Below are 16,845 nucleotides of genomic sequence, written 5' to 3' on the forward strand. Positions count from 1 at the left end.
CTGTCATTCCACCGAAAGCCCTGGTTTCTTAACCATTGTTACACTGCCTTCTTGATAACCTTCTGATATGTGGAATATTGCCTTAAGTGTTGTTTTAATTATGGACTCTTACTCTGAAAACCTTCAAAGGGCCCCTGTTTCCTCCTGAGTCAAATTTATCCTGGGTGTAAAGCTCTAATGGCAACCTCCTGTGTGTTTTCCCAGCACACCGCCCTCTACTCTGGTGGGACGGCTTGTCTCTGTTACATCCCACATTCATCCCCACTTTTGGGTCTGTGTTTGGCCCCCTGGGTTGCCTTCTTTTCTGTCCTTGATTTAAGCAGAGGTTGTGGTGCCCTCCGGCCTGCTCACATGACCCGCTCCCAGCCCTTCTGTTCATGCTTATCTTTCTATTCGTGGGTGTCTTAGTTACCTAGTGCTGCTGTAACAGAAATACCACAAGTAAATGACTTTAAAGAACAGAAATTTATTTTCTCACCGTTATGAGGCTAGAAGTCCAAATTCAGGGCGCTGGCTCTAGAGGAAAGTTCTTTCTCTGTCAGCTCTGGGGGAAGATCTTTGTCTCCGGATGTTCCTGAGTTCCTTGGTGGTCTTTACCGGGCATCTATCTCCCCCTGGATTGTGCTTGCTTCTGTGTCTGTTCTGGTCTTGTTAAAATTCAGAAGTGGTTAGGTTTAGGACACCCCCTACACTGATATGGCCTCATTAACATAACAAAGAAAACCCTGTTCCCAAATACGATTACATCCACAAGTATCGAGGTTAGTATTCCAACAAGTATTTTGGGAGGACACAATTCAGTCCATAACAGTGGGCTTCCCATTCTGTTCAAGGCCAGTAGCGCACAACTCAGCTTCATTTCAAGTGTGTTAATTCTGAGTATCCAGGACTTGTCTAAACCCCTCTACGGTCTGGACCGTGTCTGATATTTCTTTCGCATAGTGTCTGGCGCCATATTGGATACATAATGGCACCAAGTAAATATTGGATTGACTAAAGCAACAGTCACAGAGAAGCCCAGATAAGTCTTGTAAGCATATTTATGGTTTCCTGTATGATAGTTAGAGAGCCCTTGTATCTTTGTGTGTGTGTATCATATATGAAAACCAGAGGTTCCCCTTGTAACCTAATGGAAGGTGCCCGTGACCAGTGGGAAAGACAGGCACCCACCAATCATGACACTGAAGAACCCCCTGAGTTTTATGGTAGCCATTTATTCCCACATAGTATTTCTCAAAATCCATATTATTAACCAGAAATTTAAACACACTCCATGACTCAGCATGCTTCCATTACTGAAGACACATGGTATCAAACAAAAAAATTCCAAGCAGAAAATATTAGGTCTTGGCAGGGATAGGTTGACACATAGCAGAGATGGACTTACATGGCCCGGCCTGTATTAGAAGCCAGAGAAATGCCGAGTGAGGGAACAGATTCAAGTTAGTCATTCCTGCAGTGCTGAACCTTGGCGGGTCTCCACACAGGGGAGCTGGATCTTGTGCAGAGTGGTAATTTCTGGCCGGAAGGCCGGCCCAAGGCTTTAGATCTGCGTTCAGTAGTAGTATTCCGCTTTGTTTTCAGTAAAGTGGTACAAGTGTCCGAGAATAAGAGTGGTAAAAAAAAAAAAGAAAAAAGTGTTAGTGTGAGCTTTGCAAACTGCTTCGTGGTGTTGGCGAAGAAGTTGGAATTTTTTTTTTTTTAATTTTAGATCCTAGCCTTTTTTTCCAACCTGGTTTGATTCTATAACATATTTTAAAATGTGACCCCTTGTTCGTCAGAATCCCCTGGGGGTGCTTATTACAACCAAATTATCACATCTTGCAGATTCTGAGTCAGTAGGTCTTGGCTGGGGCCTAAGACATCTGTGTCTAAAGTAAGTGTCAGTATGCCTAAAAATAGGCAAAGTTTGGGAAACATTCCCCTAATGAGAAAAAATACACACACAGTCAAAATGTGTTAGCAAATAGAGAAGACATTGGAACCACTTAAGGTTTAAAGTAAATTAAGAGGAAGAACACAAATGCTTGCCTCTTTTGGTCTGTGCTAGGCTTTCTGGGGCAATTCTTGGAATTTATTCATTCAGTCACTTATTCTACAAAATAATTGACCACCTGCCTTAAGCCAGCACCATGCTAGGTGTTTTATATGATAGTAAGCAAAATTCACAGAGTCCGCTTCCACTCAGAATTTGTGTATATCAAGTGGGAGAAGTAAAGCATCCAACAAGTTAATCTCACTGTTGATGTATATGTGTTGTAAGTCTGTGGAAGAAAAGTCTGATGTATTATAAGGTACTTTGACAGAGGCTCTGATGTGATTTTGGAGGTAGGTGCTTTCTGAGAAGACTGAAAAAGTAACCTGGAGGATTTTGTGTGGAGGGTGGTGGTGGGGGATTGGGTTGTTGTCCAGATTTGAGAACTGCTTGTCTTGACTTGAGTTGCGTAGGTAGAAGGAGGAATCATGGGATGCTTTGTTTTCTGGCTACAAAATCATCTGGATTCATTGGAATGCAGAATACTAGAAGAGGGCCAGAGTTGGGAAGGAGAAGATCACAAATTTGGTTTTGGAGTTTGGGCTGTTTTTCACATATCCAGGGGGTTTCTCTAAGGCCCACGTAAGGGTCGTATGCCTGACGTAGCCTCCTTTCCTACTTACCTAACAGAGGTAATAGGCAGTGAATGCAATGACTGATCTGATGTCCACTCTTGTTCCTTTCCCTGCCTCTCACCTGGATGTGTTAGTGTGCGCTTCGAAGGTGAAAATGGCAGCAAGAGAGGAAGAAAAGGTCTGCTGAGTATCGGAGCAGGTAAACAGAACTCGGCGAGGAGGTTTGGACATAGGTAGGCTAGAAGCTTGATAGGCGCATATCGTTGAGAAAGCATTGTCTTCTTTAAGCTTGCGACAGCGCTATCTTCTGCACCCTGAGAATCAGTAGATTGGACGATTTCCAGTAAGATCATTTTTGGAGCCCTAGGAATAAACTCCGCCACCTTTGATGTGGTACTGTGGCATATACCCACAGGGCAAACCTATACTGGGCTTTGTAATGTCGTGTCTTCTTTTTTGTATGTACTTTCCCATTTCCTTTTGTCTGTGTACAGAAAATAGTGAATTTATTGTGAAGTTATAGGTCCAAGAAGTTCCCTCTGTTTCTCTCTTAGTAAGGAAGAAGACCGATGGTCTTGGCATTGAACAAGTCCAACAGGATTATGACAGATCTCTTCTTAACTTCAAAGCACTGAAAGTCTTTGGCGACTCCTACATCCAGTAAAATGCGGCTCTGAGGTTATATTGTTAACAAAAGCTGCTTAAGTTTTTGCCTACCAGCCACTCTGAAGTAAATCTTTTTGGAGAGAGTTCTGACGCCTGATACTTTCCCGCATGAGCTGTTCTGGAAATGCACTTTACTGCTGTAATGGCAATTTAATTTCAGCTATTTCATCAGCCTGAGTACTAGAGGAAAACCCAACCAGCGCTCCTGGCACTTCTACAAGCTGTTCATGTGTTGAACGGAGTCTCATTTAACTGCTCGGAGATTGTAACTTCTTTTTCCACCCAGACCTATTGTTAATAGGCAAATGCACAATAGATTTACTTGCTCACTTTATAGGTTTTTTTTTTGGAAAGTTGGAGAATTGGTGTTCTAATATATATCACTGAATATTGAATTTTATGTCTTTTGGTAATAAAGCTAAAAATCAGAATTTTAGTCTGTTTAGACAAGATTTGTAACGTAACTTGCAGCTTGTTGCTGTGCTAACTCTGTGAAGCTGTCGCAGTGTAGTTAATGAGTTGATTAATTTAAACGCAGCTGTACAGTCTGGTCACTCATTTAACGTGTCTGTTACGTGCTGCCTCTGTATGAGGCATTGTGTTACTGGAGTTGGGACCGTGTTTGTGTGTGAGTGCAAATGTATGAATGACACAGTCTCTGTCCTCTATGTATCCCTGTGGGGTTTCAGAGGTGGTGAGGCCAGTACAGCTGAGGGCATTCTGAACTGGCTCCCAGTAGGATTTGCATTTGAGGTGAGCACCCAGTGATGGGCAGGATGAAGGGAAAGGCCATTCGTGAGCATGGACTTAGATGCTGATGGATTACTGGAGGGCTTTGAGCATGGTAGACTTTATTAGAGGTGATTTAAGAAGATCATTAGGGAGTAGTGTTTGGGATAGGTTCAGCGGTGCTGGGGAGTGCTGGGAAGGAACCAAGAAATATAATGTCACCCATGGAAAATTATATCTGTATTTCAGACGAGGGGTAGAAAGTGAGATTCAGAAATTGGGTTGTGTAAAGAGGAATGGAAAATTGGGGAGAGAGGTGAATTGTGGCAAAACAGGCAAGAATTGGTACCTGGTTGACTATGGGAGAGATGGAGGTGAAGAGAGAGAAGTCAGACAAGCTGTGGGTTTAAAGTCTGAGAAGGCATTGTCAGACTAGTGTGTCTGTGCGTTGTACCTCCTTGCTGGACATGACCTTGGCAGCAGGTAGAAACAGCAATGCCCAATCCTGTATAGGTTCTTAGTAAGGCTGGGCGGGTGGATAAGTGAAGGAAGGAATGGACAGCTGCTAGCAGGGTCTTTGAGAGAAATACACTGGAATGAGTGGGCATACTGCTCACAACTTTTCCTACCCAGAAGTAATTTTCATTTTAATGTTGTACAGCCGTTCTTTTGAAGTAGAAAGTTGCAGTCAAATTGTAGCTTTGTGAAGTGATAGACAAAAATTTTAAGGACTGAAGGATGTTGGCATTTTCAGAGTGGTAGATGACTTCTTTATATGTTATTTTCTCTTTCTCAAACATTTTCGCATGCTTATTCAGTTACCTTCTGTATTAGTTAGGATTAGCTTTGTTAGTTTGTTGTTCTGGGGTGGCTTGCATGTTGCTGTGATTCTAGATGTTATGCCACCGGTATTTCAGATACCAGGAGGGTCACCCGTAGTGGACAGGTTTCAGCAGAGCTTCCAGACTAAGACAGACTAGGAAGAAAGGCCTTGCAACCTACTGCTTAAAATTAGCCAGTGAAAACCTTATGGATCACAACAGAATATTGTCCAATACAGTGCTGGAAGATGAGCCCCCTAGATTAGAAGGCAGTCAAGATACACAGCGGTTGCAACAATGGACTTGAGCATACCAGTGATTGTGCAGATGGTGTAGGACTGGGCAACGTTTCGCTCCGTTGTACATGGGGTTACCATGACTTGGGGCCAACTCAATGGCAATGGACAATGACAGTTTTGTTTCTGGGTTATAGGCTACCCAAGTTTTAGCTGCTTACACATGGTAGCTTATTTTTCTCTCATGCAAAAATTCTTGTAGGGGTCCATGGCTAGTATGATGCTCCTTGGTGTCATGGACCTAGACCTTTTCTTTCTTATTACTCCATTGTGTGTTGCCTTGATGTAGATGACAGCATCCAAGACCTAGGCAGCAGTGTGGAGGAAGGTCCCCAGAAAGTTTCATTTTCCATTGGCCTGAACTTGGTGACAGGGCTACACTGAGCTGAATGGGGGACTGGAAGAGTAGACCTTCCAGGGTGCCCTGTGCCCAGCTAAGAATGGGGGTTTTTGTTGTTCGTTAGGTTTTTGTACTACCGTGGCTTATCCCATTGCATTGTCTCTAGCACTTGAGGAGCAAGAGGGACTTTTCCTATTAGTCATTATGTTAATTTTGTAATGTCCTGGTTAGCAGGACTTTATTTTATTCAGTTAAGTAGTATTTGTTGCATAGCTGCTGACTAGTGTGGAAAATAAAACGGAGCCCTGGTAGCACAGTGGTGAAGTGCTTGGCTGCTAACTGAAAGGTCGGTGGTTCAAACCCACCAGCCGCTCTGCCGGAGAAAAATGTGGCTGTCTGCTTCTGTAAAGATTTACAGCATGGAAAACCCTATGGGGCAGTTCTCTGTCCTATAGGGTCGCTATGAGTTGGAATCGACTTGACAGAAAGTGTGGGAAATAGCAAGAGATGGAAGATGTGGCCATTTTGGCTGTTGAGGAGAGAGAAATTATTGAGAAAAGACAAGTGACTGTGAAAAGATGCTTCTAAAATATTTTTTAAGAGATAGAAACTCAACAAGAACTTTTTTTTTTTGCTAGAATAGTGACTTACGTGAGCATTAATGACAAACCAAAACCAAACTAATCCCATTGCCATCAAGTCAATCCTGAGTTATAGTGACCTTGTAAGACAGGGTACAACTGCCCCATAGGGTTTCCAAGGTTGTAAATCTTTATGAGAGCAGGCTGCCACATCTTTCTCCTGCAGAGTGGCTGGTAAGTTCAGACCACCAACCTTTCAGTTAGCAGCTGAGCACTTAACTACTGCACCACCAGGGCCCCTTCATTAATGACAAGTATTGATATACTGATTTGACATGCAGGAGAAGAGCAGGTGAACCTCAGTGTCTAGCCAAGCTGGATAGATACTATCTCAACCGCTGTTTCGAGTTGACCTTGACTTATGGTGACCTTATGTACAATAGAACGAAATGGTGCCTAGTCCTGCGCCATCCTCACCATCACTGGCGTGTTTGAGGCCATCATTGCAGCGTTTATGTCAGTCCATCTCACTGTAGGTCCCCCTCACCCTCCTTGGCCCTCTGTTTCACCAAACATGATGTCCTTCTCTAGCGATTGATCCTTCCTGATGACATGTCCAAAGCAAGTGAATCAGGCAGTGTTCTATTTTGATCCACAAGGTTTTCATTGGCTAATTTTTGGAAGTAGATCACCAGGCCTTTTCTTCCTAGTCTATCTTAGATTGAAAACTCCACTGAAACCTGTCCATTATAGGTGACCCTGCCAGTATTTGAAATACTGGTGGCATAGCTTCCAGCATCATAGTGACATGCAAGTCAGCACAGTGTGACACATGACAGATGGGTGGCGATCTGACACACAGAAGAAGAAAAGCAGAATGAACCTAAATGTTCAGCCAAAGGACACAAAACACAGATGGGCAGAGTGAGGGATTTCGTTGGGCTTCCTTGCCATTAGTCTTCTGTTTACCATATGCCCTGTGCCAGCTGCAACTCCTGAAGGCCTGAGAATAGTCTTCATCTTTGAGTCCCCACAGCTAGCATGGACCTTGGCACCTGATGGCGATTCAGTCAGCGTTGATTGAGTCACTTCCTCCCAACTCCCATGTGTGGTGTTTGTACCACCAAATAAAACAATCAAAATGTCCGGGTTCTAAATGTGTACGAGTTTGGAGCAGTACTTTAGGGAGAATATTGAGAAGCTGATTGAGAAAGATAGATACCTCATAGCCATGAACTCGCTCACTCGCTCACTCTCGTGTGTGTGTGTGTGTGTGTGTGTGTTTATTAGGAGCCCTGGTGGCACAGTGGTTAAGAGCTACGGCTGTTAACCAAAAGGTTGGCAGTTTGAATCCACCAGCCACTCCTTGGAAACCCTACGGGGCAGTTCTCCTCTGTCGTGTAGGGTCACTGTGAGTTGAAATCGACTCGACGGCAAAGGGTTTGGTACAGGTTTTTAAATACACATTAAGCGTGTCCTGATGTGAATCAACACTTTAAGTACCTTTGGTAAAATGATAGCGAGGCCGTATGAAATTTTATATTGCAGATTTCGGGAAAGCAGTTGTTCTTGTGTGTGCTTTTATTTCTGCAGTTTCAGCAACCTTTATTTTTCCTTTTCCTTTAGAACTTTCTGTTACTTGATGAGATATCCCAGCACAACACTCAGCTGCCGTCAGATGGTAAAACGATAGTGCACGTGCAAGATTTTACTGCTTTTTGGGATAAGGTAACAAACCCTCCGTTACAAGATCGTTACAGCGAAGAGACGATGCCATTGATTGAGTGTAGAACTTTGAGTCCGTGATATAAAATGGGGCCTGCTCATTTAATGCTACGAACATTTTTATGCTATAAAAATTCCCAAAATAGGAAATAAAGATTGCAGTTAATAGAGATGAAGTATAAAATCAGCATACAACGTTTGACAAGTTGTTGTTCCTCTCATCTTCAAAAAAAATTGCAAATTGTTACCTTATTTTTAATGTACATAAGTTTAGACATTTGTGATGCCAGCATTTACGGGATTGGACGGACTAGCTGAGAAGTTTTTGAAGGATGGATTGAATGGGTTAACTAATAAATACAGTTATAACGTGTTGCGGATGAGAGGCTTTGAGGAAACAGTCCGTGTTTTTACCTTAATGTTGTCCGATCATCTTCCTGTGCATGGAGAAAGGCCCTTGATTTGGATTTTTGCTGCGGGATGAGGTGGAGCTCCCCTGTTGTAAGCCCTGGGAATGGTGCCGCCTTCTTTGGTGGTGGCAAGGGCAGCGAGGAGGCAACAGCTGGCAGAGCAAGCTCCATCGGTTCCTAACTCAAGGATTTCACTGTGTGGCAAGGTGGCAGGTAGAATAGGTGGCGCTTTTCTAATACTTGGTTTGTTTATGACATTCAGGCAGATGGGAGAAAGCACCACAGCCACTCTTGAGAAGCTCCCGGTCTTGCAGACTCAACACATCTCCTTTCTCTACGACTCAGTCTTTTCTTACCCGAGTCCATGGTCCTGTGTCAGGCTAGGTCTAGTCAGGAAAAGAGGCCCACACCACGTAGCTCGGGAGAGGCGATGTTGTGCAGGGAACCAGGTACAGTGGTGATGAGAGAGCGGAGAAAGAGTAGAAAGGGTACACCAACGGCGGGTGGTGAGGCACCCAGAGATTAGCAACGGTAGGGAGCTGCTGCTGCCACTAGGGATGAAGGGACATAGGGAGGAGGTGTCTACCAGAGGGCCACCTGGTGGGAGCAGAACCCAAGAGCCAGGTCTGCCGGCGTGAGTTGGGGCCACAGAGGGCGGGGCTGTGCGGTGGGCGCTGGAACTGTGGAGCTGACCCAGCCACTGTGGCAGAGGCTGCTTGAAACGGGTGGAAGGTGCTGGGAGGATACCAGCCTGTCCCCTGTCCTGCTTCCCAGTCTCTGACCAGTGCTGTCCCCGGCTGAACTTGAGTTTGCAAAGGGGTCTGGGAAATGAAGTTTGCAGGAGCTGATGCCCAGAGATTCTGCCATAAGAGTATGACAGGGGAGGGGCAGGGAGCCTTGCTGAGAGCGAGCTGGCCCTGGACCAGTGTACCTTCCCATCTCTCCACTCTGGTTCCCCCTAGTGGCGAGAACGTTGGTGGTGCAAATGTTGAAACTTGTGTGTCCCCAAGTTGATTCGGACTCATAGCAGCCCTATATGACAGAGGAGAACTGCCCCACAGTGTTTCCTATGCTGTGATCTTCACAGGAGCGGATCGCCAGGTCTTTTCTCCTGTGGAGTGACTGGTGGGTTTGAACTGCCAGCCTTTTGGTTAGCAGCTGAGTGCCCCACGAGGGCTCCTTTGAAACTCTGTAGACCCTCCTTTCTTTTCATGCCCGTGACTCCAAGTATTGTGCTGCCAGTGTCACGTTTGCCTGATTCTGATTTAATGCCTGCCATCTCAACCAACAGAATGATAGCGTGCCTCAAATATATAAAACTACGTCACTGTACCTTTTGTACGCTGAAACTCACACAAAAACTTCTCCCCGGCTTTTAATACGGTAGATTTCCCTCCCAGTTGGCATTTCCCATCATGGTAGACTTTAAGGATATGTAGAAAGCACCACTGAAGTTCTGTTATAGACGAGAAGACTCTCTGTGAATGCTGTTGTGCTAGATAAAGCACTCAGCTAGCTAACACACACATTGTGTGACCCATTGCTGCATTTCTTTGCGCCAAGCTACGCAACACTGTAAAGTCAGCTGTTTAATCTTTTTGCCAATCACTTAATAACATGTTACTACACTTCTCTGTGAAGCTTATATTGCAGTACAGAGTACCCCATTCTGTTTTCTTGGCCTTGCCTGTGGAATGATTATGACCTTAGGGTATAATTGGATGAGGTCTGCGTAGAACATGGTTGAGAGCATCCCTAGGTGGGAGTAGGGTGCAGACATGTGGGTGTTTTGGAGAGAAGCTGAGGGAGAATGAAGAACATGCTGGACTGAGAGGAGAAAGACACGGATTCATTACCAGCTCTGCTGGATAGTCAGGTGGATATTTTGGGAAAGGTTTCTCATTTTTGAAGCCCTGGTGGTGCAGTGGTTAAGCGTTTGACTGCTAACCAAAAGGTCAGCAGTTCGAATCTGCCAGCTGCTCCTTGGAAACCCTGTGGGACAGTTCTACTCTGTCCTACAGGGTCGTTAGGAGTCGGAGTCAGCTCAGCGGCAATGGGGTGGGGGATCACATTTATAAACTGAATGGGCTCGGCGGTCTCAGTCTCTGAGCTTTAAAGTGTATGGTCTTCTGGGAGCCTTTAAGCTCCATTTGGGCAGGGATTTTTGTCTGTCTTGTTCACTTTTAAGTCCCCAGGGCCTAGCATGGTATCTGGCACAGAGTAGGTTCTAGTTGGCACTTGTTGCGTCAGTGGATTTGTCCCTGTCTGTCCCACATGTCTGCAGAGCAGGGATAACAGAGGGGAGGGAACCATGCACCCCTGAGCTGTTGAATGCTGCCCTCTACTGGTGACATTAGAGCAGCGCTCCCACCCTGAAGTCAGCTGATGGGGAAGGAACCTACCCATCTGGGCAGGACAAGAAACTCTGAGGTGCGGTAGCAGGAAATTGGTTTTTGTTTGTGGCACATCATTTTTTTAGTTATAGCTTATTAAAAATTAGTAAACTAGGCAATAGTTGTTAGGTATCTAGGAAGGAGTGAAGAAACTGGAAAACTGTTCTGCACACATTAAAATCCAGCTTCTTACTGATAGTTCTACGTTGTCGTTGCGAAGTGTCGCGACAGTTCTGACTCATAGTGACCTTATTGGCCTCTGCAGAGTACAGCTGCCCCATAGAGCTTCCTAGCCTGTGCTTATTGCAGAAAAAACAAACTGCCACACCTTTCTCCCACGGAGCGGCTGGTGGGTTCAAACCGCCAACCTTTTGGTTAGCAGCTGAGTACTTAACCACTGCACCACCAGGGCTCCTTGATAGTGTATATAATTCCTATAAATTCTGGGGCTTATTTTTATTGCAATTAAAAATAATAGCAAGTGACCATTATATAATCCATTCAGTTATTTCTGGAGGAATTTTTTATCTTGAAGAACATCCAGACCATTTGTTTCTTCTCCTTGGCTCTCAGTCTTTCAGACATTTTACTGATCGCACGTCCCACTGGTGATGTAGAGAGAGCCTGTGGAGGGTACAGCAAGAAAGTTCACATTGGCATGTGTTTGTGGGAAGGGTTAGCTCAGCTGACCAAAATAAGCTTTGTTAGGTTATCAGTGGGTTTGCTTCCTCCCCAGTGTCTTGCCTCTGCCATCCCAGATGGTTGTCCTGCAGGAGCGTCCTGCTGAGCATAATATGAGTACGTTCCTCTGCCATCAGATACTCCAGAACCCTGTTCTAGAGTGCAGAAAGTGGCAGTGCCCTGGTTAAAATTCTTGATCCTTTTTCTGTGATAAAGAAGAGCATTTCCCAGACTGGGTTTTGCAGAACACTAGCCCCTTAAGAAGTTTTCTTAAAAAAAGGATTTGGGCCTCAAATTTGGTAGATTTCTCTATCACAAGGCATGCCTGGCCAAGACTCACAGAAGTTCTGGGATAAGGGGATCTGCTTTTCAACAAGTTTGGCTAACACCTGCTACCACCCCATGGGAAATACAGATAGATCATAATTATGGGTATAATAAAGCCCATTCAGAATTATCCCCAAATTGGCTAATACCTGTTGCCAGTCTGTGGGAAGTACAGATAAAAAACTAAAAAACCAAACCCCTTGCCGTCGAGTCGATTCTGACTCATAGCGACCCTATAGAACAGAATGGAACTGCCCCATAGGGTTTCCAAGGAGCTGCTGGTGGATTCGAACTGCTGACCTTTTGGTTAGCAGCCAGGCTCTTAACCACTGTGCCATTAATTTGTTTATTCCCCATTTGTTGTTGTTGAATTAGGACTCTGGTTACATCATTGCCCACCGTTGCAGGAGTCAGTTTGCTCAGAGTGACTTTATAATGTGAAGTGTATTCTTCGGCTGAGCAATACTGAGACTGATTCTTTATCAAGTGAAAAGGGAGAGATTAGTGGAGATTTCAAACTGTTTATCAGTAAAGGGCCAGGCGTGCCATGTACTTACGCTGCCACCTTGTGTAGGTTATTGAAATAGACAATTAACAGCCAAGACTCATAATGAAAACTTACCGAAGATTCGAAACCTTCCATACTGAATATTCTTCTTAAGAATGTTACTTGAGTAATTTATGTGCACCGAGAAGTTCTCATTTCAAGAAGGTTGCCTTGTCGTTTTTGCTACGTTAATTCTGTGGATGTTTAGAGTGGTGTTCGTATGGGGTCATATAGGGTCGCTGTGAGTCGGGATCGACCTGACAGCAATGGGTTTGGTTTTATTTTTTTGGTTCATATGGGAATCTGGTAGAGGAATGGGATTTCCTTAGAACAGTACTTCAGACCCCACAGAGAAATTGGATTGGATTGAAAGGGGCTCCGGGAGACAATTTCTTAAAATACGATGGAAAAAGATGTGAGTTGTATTTATGTACTGATGACTGTTGTGTTATTTTTCTCTATTTTTGAGGTGATTTGTGTTACTTTTTTGAAATGAGCATGTTTTTGCAAACTTCTGTTTGTAGGCATCGGAAACCCCAACCTTACGAGACCTTTCCTTCACCGTTAGGCCCCGTGAATTGCTAGCTGTGGTTGGACCTGTGGGAGCAGGAAAGGTAAGTTAAGTAAATGCCTTTTGGCAGCTTGATGCCACATCATATCCCACGTTAAATTCTTGGGTTTGAGACCAAAGCTATATTTAACACAATTTTGAACTGGGTAGATATGGAACAGCATTGCCCAAAGTGGGGTCCATGACACATTAGTTTTGCAGCAAGATTCCATGGCCAAGTAAGTCTGGGTGATGCATGTTATATTTTCCCAAGCTGCACAGTCAGGAAACCAGTGTCTACTAGTTAGACATCTCAGTGAGGCACTCACTTCTGTGACCAGTACCCAGGGATGGGATGACCTAGAGAGTGGGTACTTCTTTACGTCTTATGTGACCCTAGCTGCTACAGGTCGTGAAGGCCCTTCTGAAGAGCTGTCCATGTTTCCTCATGTGACTTACCCAGCTCACGTCAGCGTGCATTTAGGGAGCAAAGGACACAGATAGAAGCAAGACCCCTTTGCCCTCTAGAAGCTCCCAGGCTCTTGGGGAGGCAGAGATGCAAACAGATTATTTCAGTTGAATGTGATACACGCCGAGAGTGGTATGCACAGACGTCACACGTGTGTGTTGTCAGAGATCCGATGGGAATGTACGCACGCACAGTTAATCGCCTTCGTTCTGAACCAATGACATACAGAAATCTAAATGTAGGATGTGTGTTTGGGAGGGTGTTTGTTTCTTTCATAGTGGATGTTTGCTCTTCGGAATCATGAATTACTTCAGAGGTCCTTTAAAGAGCAATTGTTCCTAGTGCATGGGATGTATTTATGTGTAGCTCGGAGCCCTGGTGGCACAGTGGTTAAGCATTTGGCTGCTAACCAAAAGGTTGGCAGTTTGAATCCACCAGCCGCTCCTTGGAGACCTTATGAGGCAGTTCTCCTCTGTCCTGTAGGGTCACTATGAGTCGGAATTGACTTGACAGCAACAGGTTGTTTTTGGTTTCAGAAACAAAGGCTATTTGGATGCAGGAACCAACTGCATTACATATCAGTGTATGAAATAGGGGCCACTGTGTTACTGCAAACATTCTTAGTCTTCGTTCAATACAGCATTTCATTTGGGGGAAACTCTTTGGGGCAGAGTAGACTGTTATGCTCTATTTGGTTGTTATTCTTTATATAAAGCTTTAGTTCACATTGACCAACAGAGCTATTTTCTGTTTCTTATTACGACTTCCAGTGCTGTCATTTTTCCTGTTTCACACGAAGGGGCTATAATGTGTATCCAGCAGGCAGGGCTGGGGAAGGCTGTGTTGTGCTGTCCTGTCCTGAGTGTTCACGGTACACGTGTTCCTTTCTGATCTGTTTCAGTCATCACTGTTAAGTGCTGTGCTGGGGGAGCTGCCCCCCAGTCAGGGGCTGGTCAGTGTGCACGGAAGAATTGCCTATGTTTCCCAGCAGCCCTGGGTGTTTTCAGGAACTGTGAGGAGTAATATTCTCTATGGGAAGAAATATGAAAAGGAACGATATGAAAAAGTTATAAAGGCTTGTGCCTTGAAAAAGGTAAGTTAATGACTTAGTGAATTTCATAGACTCAAAATCAGCTAGTGTTAGTTTAAATTACAAGGTTTGTTAAAACTGTTGTTTTATTTTAAAAGAGCCATGAAAGTTATTTAGTACTTTTTAAGTTCATCTTCTGGGTTAACACACTCACAGGCACACGCTGCTGTTTTAATCCTGATGCGATGTTGACATTCACAGAATGCTGTTTTGGTTTCCTGTTACCAAGTTTTGCTCACTCTTAAGTTTTTTTTTTTTTTTTTTTTTTCAATTTATTGTTGAAAATATACACAGCAAAACATACACCAATTTGACAGTGACTGCATATACAATTCGGTGACATTGATTATTTTCTTCAAGTTGTGCAACCATTCTCACCTTCCTTTCCCGAGTTGTTCCTCCCCCATTAACGTAAACTCACTGCCCCCTAAGTTTCTTATCTAACCTTTCAAGTTGCTATTGTCCGTTTGATCCCATATAGACAGTTCTTAAAAGAGCACAGTGCTCAAGGTAGGCATTCTTTATCAGTTAAGCTAAACTGTTATTTGATTTGAAGATGACTTCAGGGGATATTTTTGGTTAAAGGTTTAAAGATGATCTCAGGGCAGTAGTTTCAGGGGTTCGTCCAGCTTCCATGACTCCAGAAAGTCTGGATTCTATGAGAATTTGAAGTTCTGTTCTGCATTTTCCCCCCTTTGATCAGGATTTTTCTATAGAATCTTTGCTCAAAACATTCAGTTGTGGTGGCCAGGCACTAAACTGTTTTTAAATGGACAGAAAAATTTGCAAAAGTAAGAATAGTGTAATGAACCTTCATGTATCCGTCACTCATCTTCAACCTTTCTCAGCTTGTGGCTGATCTTGTTTCATGTATAGCCCTGCCCTCTGCTTAAAAAAAAAAAACAAAAAAAAAACCCAAACCCGTTGCCATTGAGTTGATTCAGACTCATAGTGACCCTCTAGAACAGAGTAGAACTGCTCCATAGAGTTTCCAAAGAGCAGCTCATGGATTTGAACTGCCAACCTTTGAGTTAGCAGCCAAACGCTTAACCACTGCACCACCAGGAATCCGCCAGCTGCTCCTTGGAAACCCTTTGGGGGCGTTCTACTCAGTCCTGCAGGGTCACTATGAGCCAGAATCGACCTGACGGCAACAGGTTTGGTTTTGGGTTTTTTTTTATTTTATTCTCTGCTTACTCCCCTCCCCCCGAATTATTCTGAAGCAAATGCTAGACCTCATGCCATTTCACCTGTAAATATTTTATTATATATCGCTAAAAGACAGAAACGCCTTTGTAAAAAAAAATACCACATTATCACACCAAAAAATGATCTCAAATCCCCTGTCATGGTTTGAATTATGTCCCCCCAAAAATGTGTATATCAGTTTGGCTAGGCCATGATTCCTGGTACTGTGTGATTTTCCTGTATGTTGTAAACCTGCCTCTATGATGTTAATGAGGGAGGATGGGCAGCAGTTGTGTTAGTAAGGCAGGACCTGATCTACAAGACTGGATTGTGTCCTGAGGCAACCTCTTGAGATATAAAAGACAGAAGTGAGCGGTGAGACAGGGGGACCTCATACCATCAAGAAAGCAGTGCCAGGAGCGGAGCGTGTCCTTTGGACAGGGGTCCCTGAGCAGAGACGCTCCTAGTCTGGGGGAACATTGATGAGAAGGCCGACAGAGAGAGAAAAAGGCTTCCCCTGGAGCTGATGGCCTGAATTTGGACTTTTAGCCTACTTTACTGTAAGGAAATAAACTTCTCTTCGTTAAAAGCATCCACTTGTGGTGTTTCTGTTATAGCAGCACTAGATGAAAAAGACAGAACGGGACTAAATCCCCGAATATCAGCATCTTTCCAGCCAGTGTTTACATGTCTCTCACTATTACATGGAGACGTGCTTTTAACAGTCTGTTTGAATCAGAATTCAGATGTGGTCTGCCCATTGCACTTGGATCATCTTGATATGTCTCTCAGGTCTTTTTCAGTCTGTAGGTTTCCCTCTCTACCTCGTTTTTACTGGCAATTTAGTTTTTGAAGAAAATGGAACGTTTTAAAATTTCTTTTCAATGCTGCATAATTTCACTAGGGGGAGAGTTTATCGTTTTCAGAAATGACATCAAGTTTGGCAGAAAATGGCAAGATGAAATGTTTAACTGTATCTGATGATACACAGTTAAATAAAATAGGCGTGTGATGAGAACAGAACGTACCTGATAGGACGTATGATTTAGCAAAAAAGAAAAAGGTAGTAAATACTGATATTTATTTGGCTTCAGGGGCTGGCAGGCTGTCCTCTCTGTTACTTTCTTTGGGTTGTAAAATCAGTGAATAATAAGCCTTAAAGGGCTCTCCACAGGGTCTGTTCAATGCAGTCTGGACATCCGACTGTTCTTTTATACTCTGAGGAAAATGCTAGGACAGCCTCGAAAAGGTGTGGTGTTGATGGCTGGAAACTAGCTTTGTGAAGAAATAGTAATTTTGTTTGACCAGTAGCTTGAATATCATAGATTGTATCAGATGAGTAGTGTTTTACAATGATGCAGACAAAAAATAATTGCTTGTTTAATGGAATTTCCTCCCTTCTCGGGTTATTGTTAATGAGAG

The 16,845-nt window shown here is 43.9% G+C and overlaps 1 protein-coding gene across 4 annotated transcripts in view; it reads left to right on the forward strand.

The window, feature by feature from the left end:
- The window catches only part of ABCC4 (ATP binding cassette subfamily C member 4 (PEL blood group)), a 343,233-nt gene that overhangs the window by 115,748 nt on the left and 210,640 nt on the right, over positions 1-16,845 (forward strand). For 2 of the 4 annotated variants that reach the window (XM_004371394.2, XM_023726695.1), the window contains exons 9-11: positions 7,670-7,771; positions 12,651-12,740; positions 14,047-14,238. In XM_004371394.2, the coding sequence (XP_004371451.1) occupies positions 7,670-7,771; positions 12,651-12,740; positions 14,047-14,238 (384 nt within the window). The remainder of the gene's footprint in view (positions 1-7,669; positions 7,772-12,650; positions 12,741-14,046; positions 14,239-16,845) is intronic. The other 2 variants (XM_023726694.1, XM_023726693.1) reach the window with 2 other exon arrangements.

This window comes from Trichechus manatus, unplaced genomic scaffold (genome assembly GCF_000243295.1).
Source record: "Trichechus manatus latirostris isolate Lorelei unplaced genomic scaffold, TriManLat1.0 scaffold00013, whole genome shotgun sequence".
NCBI classification, from domain to species: Eukaryota; Metazoa; Chordata; class Mammalia; order Sirenia; family Trichechidae; genus Trichechus; species Trichechus manatus.